Below are 19,102 nucleotides of genomic sequence, written 5' to 3'. Positions count from 1 at the left end.
TCACGTATTAATTCGTTAATAATTAGATTTTCTTGACAAAGTGGGATATTTCGTTGATCCACATTTTCTTTAATAAGTAAATTATAAATTTCTGTTCTAATTTCAGCTGCAATTTTTCCTAAATCTCCATTCTTTTTTAGTGCTGATATTAATGTTTTCTTGAGATTGCATTCATTCATTAAATGTACGTTTATTAAAGACATTTGACCTGAAATAAAAAAAATTGTACATGTTTTTTGAATGAAGATAAACTACTGTAAACAAGGATCTAAAAAGAATTGATTTTAATGATAAAATAATGTTTTTTTCAAAATAATTTAAAATAATTGTAAGTAGCATGTGTTTATATTTTCAATTGAAATAGTCAAAACTTTCTTGTTTATCAAATTAAATGTATACAACATGGTTTTACATATTATGTTGTCCAATAAAAGCTATTTTAAAGTAAAATTAACAGATATGAAGATAAAAATTGACTTATTCACTACGTTGATATTTTTCTGCCATGATTAAAAATATAAAATGTTGAACCAAGTATAGGATGAAACTTTAAATACAATGAATTTAAGATGGTGGATTACAAAAGTTGTATAAAAAGTTTTTTCCAGAAAGATTTTTGATAAGAAAATTGATATATTTATATTTCATCGTCCAAAAAAAATTTCTTTCAAATTTGTGGCGGGAGAAAAAAGAATCAAAATGCAGAAAGAATCAAACAGTGGTTTGTCAAGGGTAGAAAAAGATCAGGTGTTGAAGTTAGCACCAAGGTATCAAAGGAAAATTCATATGTCATTTCATGGATCTATTCAAAACGATAAACTTAAAGATGATAACGCAATTATCCTTCTTACAGAACATTTTGTTGTAATTATTATACAAAACCAAAAGGATAGGGTGCTAGAAGTTCTATATTCTATTCATTTCTTTTCAATATCTTTTGTTGAAATCATTGATTCGGAAACAATAATGATTGAATCACAATCCTGCGGGAAATTGCATATAAAATCAAAAGATTGTGTTATGTTTGCACGGAATCTTTCAAAAAATTATGCAGTTGCTTCGTCATTACTTCCTGATCGTCATCGGTGGAAAGTTGTTACTCGTAAAAAAGGCAAAATAGGACGCCTTGAACCATTAATGTCATTTTCTCAACGTTTTCAATTTACTTATAATGCATATTGTTCATTTTATAAAGTCAGATATAATCATCCAATTGTGAAATACATCCATAATTTACTTCAAGCCCATAATCCTTTTTTCGATTCCAAACAACTTCCGACACATATTGTTGATTCAAATCTTGGTAGTGCAGCTGATTTTCAACCAGTTGCATCATCTCTAAAATATTTTCCATATATTCAATCATTTTCATTGAACCATATTTCCAGTAAAAACATTATCTCTGCTATTTCGTCATTAGTTATCTCAAATGAAAACATTAAAATCATAAGTCTTGTTGATGTTGGCGCAACAAATGGGTGTAACAAATTATCAAATGCAATTAAACATTCGAAGAAAAACTCAATTTTGTTTTGGGATCTTAGTGACAATGTAATTGAAGATATTAATGATTTTACTACTTCATTAATTAAATATAAATCAACTTTATATGGATTAAGATTAAACAATGTACAAATGAATGAGTTAGCAATAACAAATCTTTTCCAAAGTTTAACAAATAATAAAAATCTTCATGAAATTAAAGAATTAAGTTTAGTTGGTAATAAAATATCAAAAAATAATTGTCAAAATATAAGGAAATGGATTAAAACATTAAAAAGTAATAAGAAATTCTATTTGCAACATTTATCACTTGGACCTTTATCTAAGCCGCCACTTATTACTGATTTAATTGATGGATGTAATCAACCATTAACTGTTGTACGTATTGTAGACAGTAAGTTAACAGATGATTCATTATATGATATTTCAAGATTTCTTTTAAGAACTTCAACATTAAAAGAATTTGATATTTCTGGTTGTTCAATATCAAATAAAGCTTTTAGAAGTGTATTAAAAGCATTACAAGAAAATACAAAAATTCAACAACTTTCATTAGGTTTAAATCGATTAAAACTTCATGGAAGTAAAATTAAAACATTAACTGAATTCTTATCTAAAGGACTTTCGAATAAAATAGTCGAAATTCATATTGATAATAATGGAATTACTGATAAAGAATTAAATGAATTTATTGTAAATGTTCATGTTATGCATCAATTAAAGAAATTATCAATTTCAGGAACTTTTGGTCATAAGAATCCAAATATTATTGAGACAATTCTTGCTTTATTAACATCTAAAACACTTGAAGTATTAACAATTAAAGGTAATAGTAAAACATATTTAATGAATCAAGCAATACCAATATTATGTGGTTTGTTTGATAATAAAATAATAAAAAATATTAATTTTAGTCATAACAAAATTGGTGAAATTGGAGTAAAAACTGCTTCAAATTTAATAAGAGCAAATAATAATATTCAATCATTAGAAATCGATGGAAGTGGTGTAACAAATATCGAAACAATTTATGATTATCTAGAAGCTTGTGCTCAAAGTAAATCATTATTAGAAGCTAAAGTTCCTAAAATTGATTTAGAAAATATCGTTTTAAATAAGACATTAAATGAAAAAAGTGATATATTAAATAAAATTGCTCAATTACAAGATAAAGTTAATCAAAACTTATTTAGAAATAGAAATAAATTTGGTATTCAATCAAGTTTATCATTACAACAGAATCCAATAATTGATGAAATCATTGAATTGGCTGTCGAACAAAACAAGAAATTAATGGGAAATATGAACGTAAATGATTTAAATGATTTATCAAAGTTATACGGTATTCCTCTTCCAACACAAACATTTTCAGATATTACCAATAGAGGAAGTGATTTTAATAAAGTAACAATGAATTCATTAAATAGCATAGAATCAAATCGATTTAATTTCCAATCTGTTGATAATATTAAAAGTAAAAATAGAACAAAGAAAAATGATAAAAAATTGGAAGAAAATTATGACCCAGAATTAAAACATACAAAGTTATCGGATGATGACAATAAGAAAAATAAAAATGTTAAAAAGAATAAAGAAAAGGAATCAGAAACAAGTGATGAAGAAACAGAAACAGAAACAGAATTAGATGAAGAAAATACAGAAGAAAATGAAACTGATTCAGGTGAAGCAGAATCAAATGACCAAAACGAAACTGAGTCCAACAATGAGGATACTGATGAAAGCACTGAAAATGATAGTGAAAGTGATACTGAAGTAAGTGATAAAGAGTCAAGTGAACATGAACAATATTCAGAAGATAGCGAAGCAGACACAAGCGATCAGGAAACAGAGCAAAGTTCGGATGAAACAGAGTCTGAGACAAGTGAATCTGAATAGAGTTAAAGCCCTTAAACAGATTGTAAAACAAAACTTTAATTACTTTATTAATTCAAAAAAATTAAAGAAAGGGTTAATTCAGATGTCCCCAGGGAACAGTCACCGGGGACATGTCCCCGGGTGTTCAATTTTTTAACAGTCATTGTGAAAATTTATGGATTTCAGCAGTGGATTTTTTTTTGATGTTGGAGAAAACCGAATAAATTGAGTTTATCGGTAATACAAAAAGTTAAAAAGACGATTAAATTGCTTTTAAAAAAAACACACTGATACCCTACCCATGAGGTTGAACAAAAGATACTTCCAATGTTTTATTTATTAAAAAATCGTCTAAAAATGTTTATTAGCACCACCCAATGGTCACTGCCTCTAATTGTGAATGTGTTTGATTCTGTGAATGTGAGCGTTGGAACATAAAAATCTTAATCTGTTTGAATTTTTCGAATCTTTTAAATAAATACTATATCCATTTCTGGTTGCTAACTCTTTGAGGTAATTGCAAAGCTCCGATCCACATGTAAATGAAAAAGGAGAAAGGTTTTCGAAGTCCATTAAAAATTGAAAAAGCCAGCGGTGAAGACGATTAAACTCATGCCATGAATGTATATTGTGTGTTTCAATTCTATGTCGTCGTTTTTGAATTCAATGTTATTACATTCATATGTGATTTGGATATATAGAAATTTTCATTGTATCAACAGTTATTGATCGTATAATAATTTTGCATCAAATTTTTTCCCAAAACATTTGTCAAAAAATGACTTTTTCGTTTCAGAATGAATCACGTTGAAGAAAGCGTTGAAGCAATTGGGGAACACGTATATGCTTCACGTACTTCGTTGAAAAATATCACAATTTCGAGTGCGGTCACATCGATTGGGAATTATGCATTTGAATCATGTTGGCATTGGAGACATTTTCTTTTGGAGAAAAAGTGAAAATATATGAGGATTGTGCATTTTATTCATGTTCATCATTGAAAAACATCACAATTCCAAGTAATGCATTATTTTTGGGACGAAACATCGCCAACAGTGCCTTTTCTAAAGTACCAACATCATCTATTAGACGTTGGTAACATATCAAAGCGAGACATTTGGAGATTTGTAAACATCCAAAGGAACGACAATTGAAGGATGACTCCTGATGCCAACGCTCACATTCACAGAATCAAACACATTCACAATTAGAGGCAGTGACCATTGGGTGGTGCTAATAAACATTTTTAGACGATTTTTTAATAAATAAAACATTGGAAGTATCTTTTGTTCAACCTCATGGGTAGGGTATCAGTGTGTTTTTTTTAAAAGCAATTTAATCGTCTTTTTAACTTTTTGTATTACCGATAAACTCAATTTATTCGGTTTTCTCCAACATCAAAAAAAAATCCACTGCTGAAATCCATAAATTTTCACAATGACTGTTAAAAAATTGAACACCCGGGGACATGTCCCCGGTGACTGTTCCCTGGGGACATCTGAATTAACCCTTAAAGAAATATGTAATGTGTTGACTTGTTTATGTGTTTTGTTGGTGATTTTTGTTGATCAGATGGAAGGGATTCGATTAAGAATTAAGTGAATTAAAAGTAACGTCAGAAAATAACTTTGTTATAATGGTAACTAGCAATCAAAATGACAGAAACTAATGGATCATTTAAATTTATTTTTTCGTTTTTCTTTGATGAATCTAGAGTGGCAGCAATAAGGGGGTTGACTCGGTAGAAACCCCGTTGACCCATGTTATCTTTTGAATATCGAAAAATTTTAAACAATTTTTTGTCGAGATTTTATAAAAAAAAATAATATTTTATTCATAACTTTGTTCTCTTTCTATTTTTTGAATAGACTAAAAAATTCGGTGAATTTCTGAAGTGCCGTACTCGATCAGCATACCTCTCATCAACCTTGATGTAGAGGATATTGTCATTTCGAGAATATTCTGTTAGAAGTCCTCCTCTCCAAAAGGCATTGACAACGCATCTTGTAACAGTAGACATTATATATGAATCATGAATCCTTATAACTTTTTTTGTTTGATAAGAAAGTGTTGAATCAAGATATATGTTGGCCATTTTTCCTTTTTGATTCGCAAAAACACAGATGTCAAGAAATTGCAATTGAGTGCTCGAATGCGAAAGAATATATCTAAGATATACATTGTTCTCGGATAAATAGTCATCAATACCATCGGCTCCATGGCACGAACACCCATCAAGGATTAGAATTGCTGGACCATCATATCCAGTTATTTGTCGTCTTATTTGCAAATCTGTCAAGTAACAATCATCCGACCATTCCTTAAATATCCTTGCATTGATATACCCAGTATCGCTTTTGGGATATGTTATTTTATCTGTTGTGTATCCCAGCTGATATAATTCATAATCAACTGTTTCTCTTCGAATAACAATTAGTGGTTTGATAACTGAACTATCTGCAACTATTGCAGCAATCATTGTGTGGTGATCCACATTAACATCTTGCCCAATTGGAATTTCATTTCCAACATATTCCATCGGTACAACACAAGAAACAGCGCGATCAAGTTCGCGTCCACCAAATCCTACTTCATCAACATTTGCAACAAATGATGCTGGTATTGGAAATTCAAATGTTTCATGAAATTGCTTGAACCATTCATCTATTTGGCCTTCATCGCAGTGGACACGATCTGCTTCCATTCTTGTCCCCTTGACTAACCTGAATAACTGCGAGTTAGATATCATATGCCTTACAGATTCTGGAGTTAGAATCATTTCGAAAGCATTAAAAACGAAATTAACTATTCTTTGTATTGTGCATGGGGTCTTCTGGTTATATTGTGAAGAAATGTAACTACTTAATCTTCCCATTTGTTGATCATTAAGTGAAGATGGACGCCCAATAATTCCAGGTTCTCCATTCCACTTGCAATAAGAACTTATTACATTGGAAATCCTTTGTTTAGATACACCAAAAATCTTCCCAATGTCTGACATCGAAAGTTTGAGTTCTCTTTTATTTCCATAATAATAGAGGTTATATATTTGCTCACGCTTTGAGGATGCATTAGAGTTCCATTGTAATATTTCATATGCAATCTTTGCTTTGTCCGGACCCACTGCCCCAAGGTCTAATTGATCAAGAGTACACGGCTTCTCATAAATGCCTCTGCTGTGTGGAACCTGAAAGTATTCTTCGGGTTTCTCCAGCATCCGAACATTTAATGAAGTGAAAAAACGTCAGAAGATTTTGATCGTATCACAAATTTTGAATGCATCAATATCAATTTTTAACTTTTTCAAAACTTTGTCAATGGTAATGTGTCACAGTCAACGGGGTTTTTGCTGTGACTCTAAATTCTTTCCTGAAATTTTAAAAAATGGCAACACATTTTTTAAAAAAGTTTTATAACATGTTTCGTTTGATTTTTGTAAGCCCTTTTTATACCACCTCATGGGTAGAAATATTATTTCTTTAGAATTTGTAATAAAATAAGGTTTTCCATTTGTCAGATATTTGACTAAGTTTGTTGCCATATTTGAATAGATATTGAAATATATTTCACTAAGTCTGTTGCCATATTTGAATGTCTCGCAGTTTGAATGTTCGCACGAACAGACTACTCTCAATTCTGAGGACGTTTATTATAACAATAAAATGAAACAAAAAGAGTTAAGCAAAGAAGAATAAATAAATATAATATCAATGAGAAACCAAAATTTATTATTTGGAGTAATATCTTCTTCGGTAGGTCGACCGAATTCTACTATATTTAGTTTTTACAAAAATTGTGAAAATACTCATGAATTGTTTTGCCAAAAGGGGACCAAAGATTAAACAAACTGAAGAACTACAAAATAGGGTGATTTGAGAAGTACAGAACTCACCATTTTTAATTCTAAGAGATCAAGCAGAGAATTATCATTCTAGTCATGAAACAATTCATACAATTGCAACGAACAGTGGACAAAATCATAAAGTAAAAGATATGCTACCATTGGATGAAAAACACAAAGCAACTAGATTATAGTAATTATATATTATCTTATCCTTCAATGCCATCTCTTATTTCTACTGATGAAAGTATGGTTCCACAAAACATGAAAAAGAGAGGAATTTGGAGAAAAAGATATTGTTATCCAGAAGGTTCGTTCGCTTTCAATGAACAGCATCCAATTTCTCCGATGGTTTGGGGAGGAATTGGGCCAAATGGGTTTAAAACTCTTGACCTTAAGTGTTCACCACGAATGATCGCTTTGACAGATGCCTCAATGCTCGCAGAAAATATTATTTTATATTTGATTGGACAAAGTATTCCCAATTTTATTTGGCGATAGGATGGAGCAGGTCCTCATCAGCCATGTCATGAAATTATTGAACAAATTTTGAATGGAAGAAGGAAGTTAAGTGTTTTTCGCCAGATTTATCACCCATAGAGCAATTATGGGTAATAATCAAAGAAAAATATCGAGGTAGAATTTTCCGAAACAAAGATGAATTATACTTAGCAATGAAAGGAGAATGGAACCGAATTCCACAAGAAACTATCATTAATTTGTATGATTCAGATTATTACATATGTATTGTATGCATACAACATAATGGTGAATGCCTAAATCAATACTGAAATGAAATAAAAGTCATTTCATAAATTGCATTACATAATAAGTAAACAATTCGAAAAAATTCTGGACCTTGCTTTAGTAATTGAATAAGGACAAATGGTATACAATTTAATTGACTAAGTTTGTTGGCATGGAAATGATCGGCGCCATTCATATATGATCAAAATTGGAGAAAAATAAAAAGATGATATGATACGTTGCATTCTTTAGTTCAATCATCTACAAATGTTTTTGATAAACGTCCAAAAATTTATATTGAAGCTTTTCGACATATGTCCACATTTTTGAGCTATGATGAATATGTCAAAAGAATTGGAAACACCATTGCAGTATGGCTTTTTGTACACGATTAAAATTAGAGATTAGGTTTTTATAAAAGAAATTATTATCTGATTTTATTGATTTAAAGTTATTATTAAGAAAGAACTTATGATTCAAAAATATGATAAATATTCAACATTAAATATAGAACAAGATAATTTCCTTGTCTAAAACTCTATCATTAAACCCTTCACGTTTCTCATGAGTGTGATTATACCAACAATTACGGATTATGAAAGGTTCTGAACATTTATAATATCAATATACTCCACATGTCACGAAATATGATTACAGATAGTAATTATCTTAGTTAGATATCTCCATTGAGAACATCTTTTTCCTTTGGAATTTTTTATATTTTTCATATGAATTGCATATATGCAATTTTTATGATCATGACAAAATGCTTCAATAAAGCTACTTTCAAGAATATTGAATTTGAATAATTTCTTCCTAAAATGTTAATGTGATTTCTTTGTTCTAACTTTTTTCGTATCATTCATTTTCTAAACATAACTTTCCTTTATTACATCACTTTTTACAAGAATGACACTGTCATCTAACTATTTCTCTTATAGATTTTTTTTTTATTCTGAAATTATTTGTAATGTATTTAATACATATCAGATTTTAACATATAAGAACAGTGGACGAATTTTTATGAAGATATAATTATTATTTTGATATTTCCTTTGAATCTAGTCACTTTCCTTTATATTCGTGTACGATACAATACACAAACAGTCATCTAAGCAAAGACTGGATGTGATTCCTTGTTGTGAGTATCGTTCACTCGTGCAGGAACGAACCCTGATGGATTTGCTTTCAAATTTTTTTTGTAAAGTATTAAAATTTGACTGCCCACATTTAAATTCTGATGGATTTGTAACCGCAAAATTAATTCAAAAAGTCATTTTTTCTTCTTTGTCCAGAGCCTCCAATAATGAATAAATTGCTTCAAGAATTATCCTATTTATAGAACATATAAATTATAAAAAATTGCAAAGACAGATTTTTGAATTTTTGCTCTGGTCTATAGATATTGAAAATCTTGTATAACTTAAAAACATAATCAAAACTATATAAAATTATATAAATTAATATTGACTTTTGTTAGTTCTATATATTTATTGAATTCGAACTTCTGTATTTAATCCTATGGCCCAAAAAAGCATTTTGAAATTTTTAAGATTGCTCATAAATATATAAGATAACAGAATTTAGTTAGATAATTTCATTGAATACAATGTGCATACTTATTTATTTATATTTTTTCAAATATAGTTCTTTGGAAAATGAAAAAAATTGATTTCCTGATTTGAAACGACCTTTTATTTGGTTGTAAGCGTCTTTTTTTTACATAAAAACTTTAATAATGTACATAATAAATTCCATTTCATTATATGAATATTATTTCAGAAAATACAAATGAAATTAACAAAATATTATAAATATTTTATATTTTTAAATATTACGAACGAATGTTCCCTGATTCTTGGTCAAATCAATTCATTGATGAATGCAGCTCTATATCTATTTCTTAAACTATGCGGAAGCAAATATGTTTTAAAACTAATACTTAAAATTTATTTAAATTATTATAAATGATATATCCTCTTAAATTGATTAACTTTTTTATTTCATCACTATTATTTTACAAATTTTGATGAATACATTTTATCCCATAAATTGATACATTATCAATTATTATTGAAATAAAGATATTACTCTTTCTTTTATATTCTACAATTATAAATTGATTTTACCACCAAATGATTTTAGATATTAAAACTAACAAGAAAAGTGACAATAGAACAGAAAGAAAACTATGTTAAAGCGTTTAGTTGTTTTAAATATCAACAAACTCGTATATAACTCACACATATCAAAATTAAAAAAAAAATTTGTTTATGGTCTTTTATTCAAACTCATTTTCGGCCTGTTCATTTTGTTTTGTTTGAATATGAGACTTTATATGAAATGTAGGTCCATCATCTGGCCATTTATCAAAACCAAATAGCATTACATTATTTGAATACTTCACATTAGATAAAGCTACATTAAGTGATCCATGGGCGAAAGCCTTTTCACCGATATCAATTTCACATTTTTCTAGTGTTTGACCTTGGCTTTTATGTGCAGTAACTGCCCATTATAACTTTACAGGGAATTGATACATAAAAATAATTTTTCCATTATTAATTTGATACTTAGTTGATTTTGTTCTTGTTACCATTACTGGATTTTCACTGCTATCCTGAGTATCAAATCGAATAAATTGAACATCAAGTTGTTCATCATATCTATTTACATAACCTCTCGAACCATTTATTAAATGACGTTCAACATTAAGATTTTGAAGTAGCATGACTCTTGCACCATTAGAAATTATTAATTTAAATGGAATGATCGAATTATATTTTTTTTTTTTCAAAGCTCCACACAAAATTCCAATTTCAGATTTAGTAGCAGCACGTATATCTGAAATTGATAATTGTCTTCTTATAGCATCTTCTATTCCATCATTTATATTACCAACATAAGAGTTTTGTTGACGAACGAAAAATTGTGCATCAATCTTAATTTTTCTGCAATTAAAGATTTCGTTCCTCTTTTCTAATTTTAACATGTTATACATTTGTGCATGTTGATTTGATAATGTAATAACCATACCATTAGGATTATCACCACCAACAAAAAAATTTATTGCTTCGAGTAAATCATCGACTTTTCCAGGACAAAATCTCTTTTTAAGTAGTTTTTCTACTTCAGGATCTAGAGTTTCACCTTTTTTATGCTGCCGGATATTTTCCGAAAAGTTTTATAAATATTATCTCATCTTCTGATTGCCGCATTAGTGTTTTCAATTCCCATCGTGCTACATTTCATGAAATTGCTGAAGTGACTCTAAAAAATCGTCAGGTGCTCTTGTTACTGCAGGTACTTGTGCTAAATCTCCAAATAATAGAATACTTTTGCCGCCAAAAGGAGAAATTCCAAATGGACTTTTTACCTGTGCCATAATTTTTCTCAGACCATTTTCAAGCGCAGAAAGAACTTTAGCAGACATCATTGTTGCTTCGTCAATTATAATCACTTTAGCATAAGTCATAGCTAGTCCATTTGGCTTTGAAACATCCAATGAACAGATAATTTCTTCAATATCATTTTTTTTATAGTAAATAATCCAAATGTTGAATGAACTGTTTTACCATCTATTAAACTTGCTGCAACACCTGCAGAAGCACATACAACATATGGAATTTTATTGACTTTCAACAAATTTATTATGGAATTGATGAGAAAACTATTTCCTGTCCCTGATTTTCCTTTTATAAATGCAGTTAATTGTTGTCCGGCTAATAATCTATTCTTAACTTGATTGAATATATAACGCTGTCCATTGTTAAATTTTCTCTCGAAATTTGCTAAATTAATGTTTGATTTATTGATTTCTTGATTATTGAATGAATGACATACAGTAAGCGGAATTAACCGGTAGTCATTGAATTGGCCGTATAGTGGATTTAACTACATCACGGTTTTTTTGAATTACTATTTGGTCATATGAAGTCATATAAACTATTCAAATTTATTATCACTTCACCTTTATCGATGTAAACCATAGAAAAAATGCTATTCAAAATTGAATAGAAAAAATAAAAACAAAAATATCACGTCAAATATTCAGATTTCAGCGACTAAAATATCAAAGATATTGAACACCATAAGAGTAAATTTTAAGAATAAATAATAAACATATTTTGATCAATTTTACTTCCTAAACACAAAATGAGATTATTAGCTTATATTTTATCATTTCTTAAACCAACAAAATTGTCTAACTGAACTAAATAGATTCAACAGACTCAACATTGTTTATGTAAAATGTTTCATTCATTTTTGACATATATAACAATAGAATATCCTAGGCTAATTGTTTATTTAGCGATATTTTTCGTTTAAGTGGATTCTTTTGATTCCATTGGTATTTTCTATGATCAGATCTGGAACAGGTGTCAAAATTCCCCCCATTTTTTCTATATATGCATAGAAAAATTTGATATCACACTTCATTTTTTCTAGAGAATAAACTGGTTCAATGGTCGTCAAATTCCTATTATTATCTACTTCATAAACAAATTTCAAGTTTTCCAGGCTTCCATTCAAATGGTGATTATTTACCAAATTTCCATTTTGAATTTTGTCATATAATTCATAAAAAATTGGTTCTTAGAGAAGTGTCCATTGCATATTGACTAGATAAAGGCATTTTTGGATTTAATGGATATAATCCTGAGGCTCTAAACCCGCTTTGAATATCATCGATTGAAGCAGCTTCTGATAATGCAGATACCAGACATTTTATCATCATAATTCTTATAGCTTTGAGATTCCTTTGAGTTCTATCAGTATTACCAAATAAATATAGCTCATATTGCAATAACTTTTTCTTATATATTGTCTTCAATGGTGAAGCTATAGCAACATCAAAAGGCCTTAATAAATGAGAAGTATGCCCAGGAAATACTAATATATCAATCCCAAACATCTCAAAAAATCTTGCAACATTATAATTGGCCCTACTTTTATGTCCATCAACCAGCAATAGAATCCTCTGTTTTCTCAGTTCTGGTTTAAGCTGAAGTCTATTAATTTGAATTTCAGCTAAGAATGTATATGCCCAGTAAGTAAATAGTTTTTTGTTGGTCCAACCTGTTGGTGATGTTGCAAAATGCTCAAGTTCTTTGACTTCTTTAAGCCCACTTAATATTTTTTTATCCTTTAGGTAAAACAATGGTTTCATAACATATCCACTTGCAGATACCGTTATACAAGCAGTGATGTGTGGAAATACTGGAGATGATTCTGTAAATGGCATTTTGCCTTGAGTTACCAATACCTTATATTTCTGTTTTGATGAAACTATAGTTTCATCCATGTTAAAAATTAATGCAGGATCCCTCTTAAGTAGGTGAGAATGCTTGGAAAAAAAGGCTTCTATTGCAACTTTATCACAAGCAATTCTTCTTAATGTTTCAAATTCAGCAGCAGGAACCACACTTAGATTATTTGCTTTAGCCATTTTTTGCTACTAAGTTACATCAGGATGTATTTCTCTCACTCTCGTTAATATTTTTTTGCAGTTGCATATTTCCAATAGTTTTCTGGTCTTTTCAGCTCTCTCTTTTTATGAGAGTTGTTGCTATTTTTATTGCCTCACATGTTGACAAACAATGTATATCATTTTCTCTTTCATGAACTATATCTATAAACTTCTTCATATCCAAATCAGGAAAGATTGTCTCCCCACCTCCCTTTAGATTTTTGTCCCAATATTCCCCACAAGCTGTTCTCAATAATATTCGTCCAACAACTTTATCACCACATAATTTATGCTTCTCTCTTATTTGTGCGAAGGTCTTTCCAGTAAGTTTTTCCATGTAAATCATTACCTGTTTCGTAGAAAGGATGGATTCGTTAGTCGATGCCTTTATCAACTCCTGTATTAAATCGGTTGCACACTGAGGATTATTTATTATAAAGCTATTTTGCAGGGCAAACATTTTCGTTCTCTTCTCTTGCCTTTTTTCTGTCTCCTTATTGTAAGAAACATTTTTGGGAACAGGATTTGGATTCACAAATTGGGCAAGATTTGGATGTTGAGAAAGGATGCATTCATTAATATCTGGAATAAAACTTGTGTTATTATTATGTGTGCTAAGAGGAGCTTGTACTGTGATATTTTGAGGTTGCGAACTTGAAAAATAATTTTAATCATTTCCAGATCTTTTCCCAAGATCTGGAATAAAACATGTATTATTATTACTTGTACTTGGAGGAGCTTGCAGAGCAAAATTTTTTGCCCTGACATTGTGAGAAAGATGGCATTTCATTCTTATAAATAATTCTATTTAACTGTTATCGATTCTATCAAAAAATCGTATGTAAAGTATACAAAACATAACGTTTTGACTCAATTGGCCGTATAGTCAGATTGAATGTATCAATTCACATTTTCCTCTTGATTATTGTATCGTCTCTATCGGAAACCCACTTTTTCTACATAACTGTTCACATGATGATATGAATTTAATGTGCTATCACAAATCCACTATACGGCCATTCCGCTCTCTGATATATTTATTTATCTGAAAATCTGAGGGACGATTAAATATATCAGTTATTACATCTGTATTTACATATAATTTGAAGATTTCAAGAATATTATCATACATTTCTTCCATCTTACGATTGAATATTTCAATATTATGCATAATATGTATATAACTATTCCACATAAAATAATTTTTATAATCTAATTCATAATTTTTGTCAACATCCAATATTGGTGGTGAAGAATAACTTGAATATTTTCTTAGTAAATTTAAAAAGTCGAAATGATAAGGTTTTAACGGTTTAAAGTGTTCAATGTAAAGAGTATTCAAACGTTTATCATTTTCAATACAATCTTTTAGTAAAAGGTAAATTTGAGGGGGGTCTGAATTAACGGTGGCAGATTTTGCTAATGAAATAAGTCTATTCAATCTTGTTGGATAATTAAACTTTAAAAGTTGTGTACGGAATGAAGAAACAGAATAACACAAACAAGAAGAAAGAGAAGAAAGAGTAGGCTTTATTGCTTTGTGATTAAATGATCGAAAATGAATCTGTTTATGGCGAAGAATTCATTGTAGAATTCCATCTAAAGAAGTGAAGTGATTATGGAGTTTTTCTGTGAGCATAGAATTTTTAACTCAAATATGATTATCCTACCATTGAGATGTCAAAGTTAAATTTAAAAAAAATTGATAATAAAAATTATGGGGTAAAAAAACATGATAAAAATTGTAAATAATAAAACATAAATATAAAACATGAGGTGAGCTGGTTGTTAGAAATATCTAAAAAATAACTTAGTTCAATATCCTATAAGCAAGAAAAAAAGGCTCGAATTTATAAATAATCGATTTTGCTAATTTTATTCTCTCTAAATTCTGAATATAATATTACAATATATAATTGAATAGTCATTTTTATAATAAATGTATTTATAAATTTAAAAAAATATTGATAATTAAAGAAGATATTTTTGCTTTATTTTGAGGTTCGATCACTTTTTAACGGTTCAACCCATTTTATAATAAACACCATATCGTAATCTTAATATCAATTCCTTAATGTTCAAGAAGTAATTTAACTATTTCTAGATCACCATTATTAGATGCTTTCGTAAGTTCTGTGTTAAATGTTTCGAATAATTTCCAAATCTTAATATGAAACATAAAATTAATCACCCACTTTCGATCGTGATCTGTATTTTTAATAAGTCTAGTTTTTGTGAGAGATAATATAAATAATGTAAGAAGGAATGTTAATCCATATATAGAGGTTAAAATCAAAGTTTAATACAATTATTTTGTTCTTAGATCAAAAAAATTATGCATCAATCAACGGGAAAATCATTGTACATTCAAATAATTGATATATCAATCTATTGATATATATAATAGGCGAGAAATTATTAAACTATTATTATTAGAATAACCATTATTATTTATATTATTATAAAAAAATTGATTTTTAGGGAAATTATATAATATTCATAGAATCCAAATTTAACAAAGAAAAAAAAATCTTATTTAGAGGTACACATAATTGAAATTTATAAACGGTCTCCCCGATAATTTATTTTTTCTCAAGAAATCTCGTGATGGAAGAATGTAATAATTACGATTAAAAATAATCAATATTTCTATCTAATGATGCATTATTTTTTCATTGAAAAATTAAGATTTTTGATAAAATATGACAGATAATTAAATCTTATATTAAAATAAAATGAAAAATTCGTTCTATTACATATTTATGAATTTTTCTCATATGGTCCTGAAAAGGAAGGAAATTGAAGAAAAATAAGGAAAAAAGGAAGAAAATTAAGAAAAATAAGGAACAAATCATCATAAAAGCAAAATTCAATTCTGAAATTAAATATGCGAAATTCCATTTAATAATGTAATAATATTTTTCGAAATAAATTTAGAATTCAAAAAAATGAGAGAGAAAAAACAAAAAAACGAAAAATGCATTAAAAAACACATCAAAAAAATTGAGTTGTAGAAGGATCAAAGCCTTCTTTTTCCATACAACTAAAATCACATGAAACATAATCATCCCCATCGTCTATAGATGGAACCCATGAAGGATAGTCTATTTTTTCTTCTGAATTTATGTTCGAAATTATGTTATTATAAAGTGTTCTATTTGATCCTAAAATTAATGACTGATAATCTAATAATACATTATTTTGAAAAGGGGGTAAGCAAACATCATCATGAATAGCACGTCGATATATTACTCCGTGATGATCAATAATACTTTTACCTTCATTTTGAGTCGAAGTTTTCCAACTAATCATTAATCTTCCATTTGGTGAAATTTGTCTTGGAGTGGAATATTCTGTACAACCTCTTGTTGTATGGACATCATAATCTTTTCCTGACTTTTCAGTATTCCTCCAATTCAATAGAAACAGCTTCCCTTGATGGCCAGTGATATGAAAACTCGATGGATTCAAAATATATTTTTTAAATGTATCAACCAGAAGTCCAGCTTGCTTCTTAGCTGCTGATACTGCAAAAGTTTTTTGTTTAACACTAATTGAATATGTAATTAAATCCAAAATACCTGAAAGAACAAAGCCAAGGCCATCAAGTAAATTACACACCTCTTGTGGGAGCGCAAGTGAACAAAATTTGAATGCTTCTTTGACAAAAACAGTTATATAACCTATTGAGCAAGTGATTACATTTCTGCATATTGCCTCATGTATTGCAGCAATTGTAAACCTTGGTATTGGGTCATTTCCATGAATAAACCCATAAATACCTTCCGTTAAGTATTCTTCCGATGTATCTAATATCATTGATGGAGGTGGCGCATAAGCAAAACAATACATTGGTTTGTTTTGAACGTTTTTCTTTGCAAGTATAAACAGAAGTTCTGCGAGTGCACCTCCTCGTGAATGCCCTGTGATAATGATTGGCTTATCTGAATTCTCGATATATGTTTTAATGTTTTTCCATACTTTTAATGCAGTAGTTCTAAAATCTTTATGGAACCAACCTTTTATACCCATTCCAAGTTGATCCCCTGTCATTTCAGTACACTCAAAATTTCCAATCCATTCCTCTTCAGAATGTGTTCCTCGAAGGGCCACAATCCTCGTAGCTGGTATTCCAAGATTTGCATCACCATCCCAATCCCATATCAATAACTTTGGAAGATGATCAACTATTCTTGCACTAAATGTTATAACTGTTTTACCTGCTGAATACCTTGGGTTGGTTGTAAATTTAAAATAATTATTACCACAACTAGCCATATCATATGTATTACAATACATGTCTTCTTCAAAGTCAGATGTAAGTTGAAGTACTCTCTTGAATATATTTTGATTATCCATGTCAATTGAGGGTATTTCAAGTTTTATTAAGTGAAGGCGAGAAGCTAACATTCTCCATTGGGAACTGAGCAAAACGAAGAGACTCGCAAGACCCATTTGATTTGTGATGTGCCAAATATTTTTGCCAGATAAGTTTTTTTAACCTTTCATGGCATTTTTTTGCATTAAAAAGCGGTTTGGAAATTTTTCTGTGTAATAATTCAAATTTTTGTATTCAAGCTGACTAACTCTGATCAAATTTTACTGAAAATTAATAGAAACCGTTTTTATAGGTTTGTGTTTTGTTCGGTTTTTTACGGTTGGGTACTTGTTTGTTTACAACATGTACATGACTTCACTTTCTCCACTTTTTGAGAGAATTTCTAAAATTATTTGTATGAGATTCAAAAAGCTGATAATCATACTGAATTTTATATCTCCACTTTTTGAATACAGTCGGTAAGGCACCCCAAATGTTGTAGCGGGAAAAACTACCTTTAAATCGAACTATATTTAGCATCAAGACTGGCAAGCAGAAATCCTTTCTAGCTTATTTGTATAATTTCCATTTTAATCAAAGCTTTTTAAATGTATATAATACAAGCATCCCCGATAGACAATGGTACTTGAATTAGTTTTTAAATATTTCTAAATGATGCAAAATAATAATAAGATAATAAATAATTTTCATATGAAATTTTATATAAAAGTCATTCATAAAAAATTTAGTATAATAATGATATTATAATTTTATAATAGTTTACACAAATTATTTTATATTTCTTCGATTTTAAATCTGTGAATTAAATGATATGTTATCTAGAATAATGAGAATATACAAAATTTAACAAAATTCAAAATATGATAAGAAAGAATTTAAAAATTAATTAAGATATAAACACAAAACTAATAATTTATGAGAGTATCGACTTATTTTTTGCCGAAGACATAAAATAAAACCTATATGAGAAATATAATGATATCATTTCATATGTTCAAGCGGTTACGAGTCAAATTTGAATCAGCGGACGAATAAAAATTACTCAATCAGCTTGTATCGTTATAAAAAACAATTTTCAGAATAAAGCTTGTTCAAGAAACGGTGGTATTGACTCATATTCGGATTGGACATATTGCTAAAATACAAAAATTTAAAAAAAAAACATCTAATAAATTTAATAATTATCGAGGATCGTTTTTATCAGAAAAAAATGTATCGTTTGTCAAGAGACTTCAAGAAAAATATGTACTTACACAGAAACCATATTATCGATAATAAATTTTTTATCCAGGTTAAATTAGTATTTTATTAAGGTATTACGAAAATT

At 28.9% G+C, this 19,102-nt stretch overlaps 3 protein-coding genes across 3 annotated transcripts; 1 reads left to right on the top strand and 2 right to left on the bottom strand.

Annotated features, from left to right (window-relative positions):
• Positions 1 to 2,796: 2,796 nt before the first annotated feature.
• On the top strand, positions 2,797 to 3,399 carry GO595_008927 (uncharacterized protein; the record flags this gene model as incomplete). Its single annotated transcript, XM_067922555.1, has 1 exon — positions 2,797 to 3,399. The coding sequence occupies one exon, from the start codon at positions 2,797 to 2,799 to the stop codon at positions 3,397 to 3,399; it is 603 nt and encodes a 200-aa protein (XP_067770870.1).
• Positions 3,400 to 5,212: 1,813 nt separating this feature from the next.
• GO595_008926 (transposase) lies at positions 5,213 to 6,595 on the bottom strand (the record flags this gene model as incomplete). Its single annotated transcript, XM_067922554.1, has 1 exon — positions 5,213 to 6,595. The coding sequence occupies one exon, from the start codon at positions 6,593 to 6,595 to the stop codon at positions 5,213 to 5,215; it is 1,383 nt and encodes a 460-aa protein (XP_067770869.1).
• Positions 6,596 to 16,430: 9,835 nt separating this feature from the next.
• On the bottom strand, positions 16,431 to 17,891 carry GO595_008925 (Lipase family protein; the record flags this gene model as incomplete). The annotated part of the gene is made up of 1 exon (XM_067922553.1): positions 16,431 to 17,891. The coding sequence occupies one exon, from the start codon at positions 17,889 to 17,891 to the stop codon at positions 16,431 to 16,433; it is 1,461 nt and encodes a 486-aa protein (XP_067770868.1).
• Between the last annotated feature and the right edge of the window lie 1,211 nt (positions 17,892 to 19,102).

The sequence above is a fragment of the Histomonas meleagridis genome, assembly GCF_020186115.1.
Source record: "Histomonas meleagridis strain 2922-C6/04-10x chromosome Unknown contig_80, whole genome shotgun sequence".
In the NCBI taxonomy this organism is placed as follows: domain Eukaryota; phylum Parabasalia; order Tritrichomonadida; family Dientamoebidae; genus Histomonas; species Histomonas meleagridis.
The sequence above is the reverse complement of the archived record's forward strand: the minus strand, read 5'-3'. Positions and strand labels throughout refer to the sequence as shown.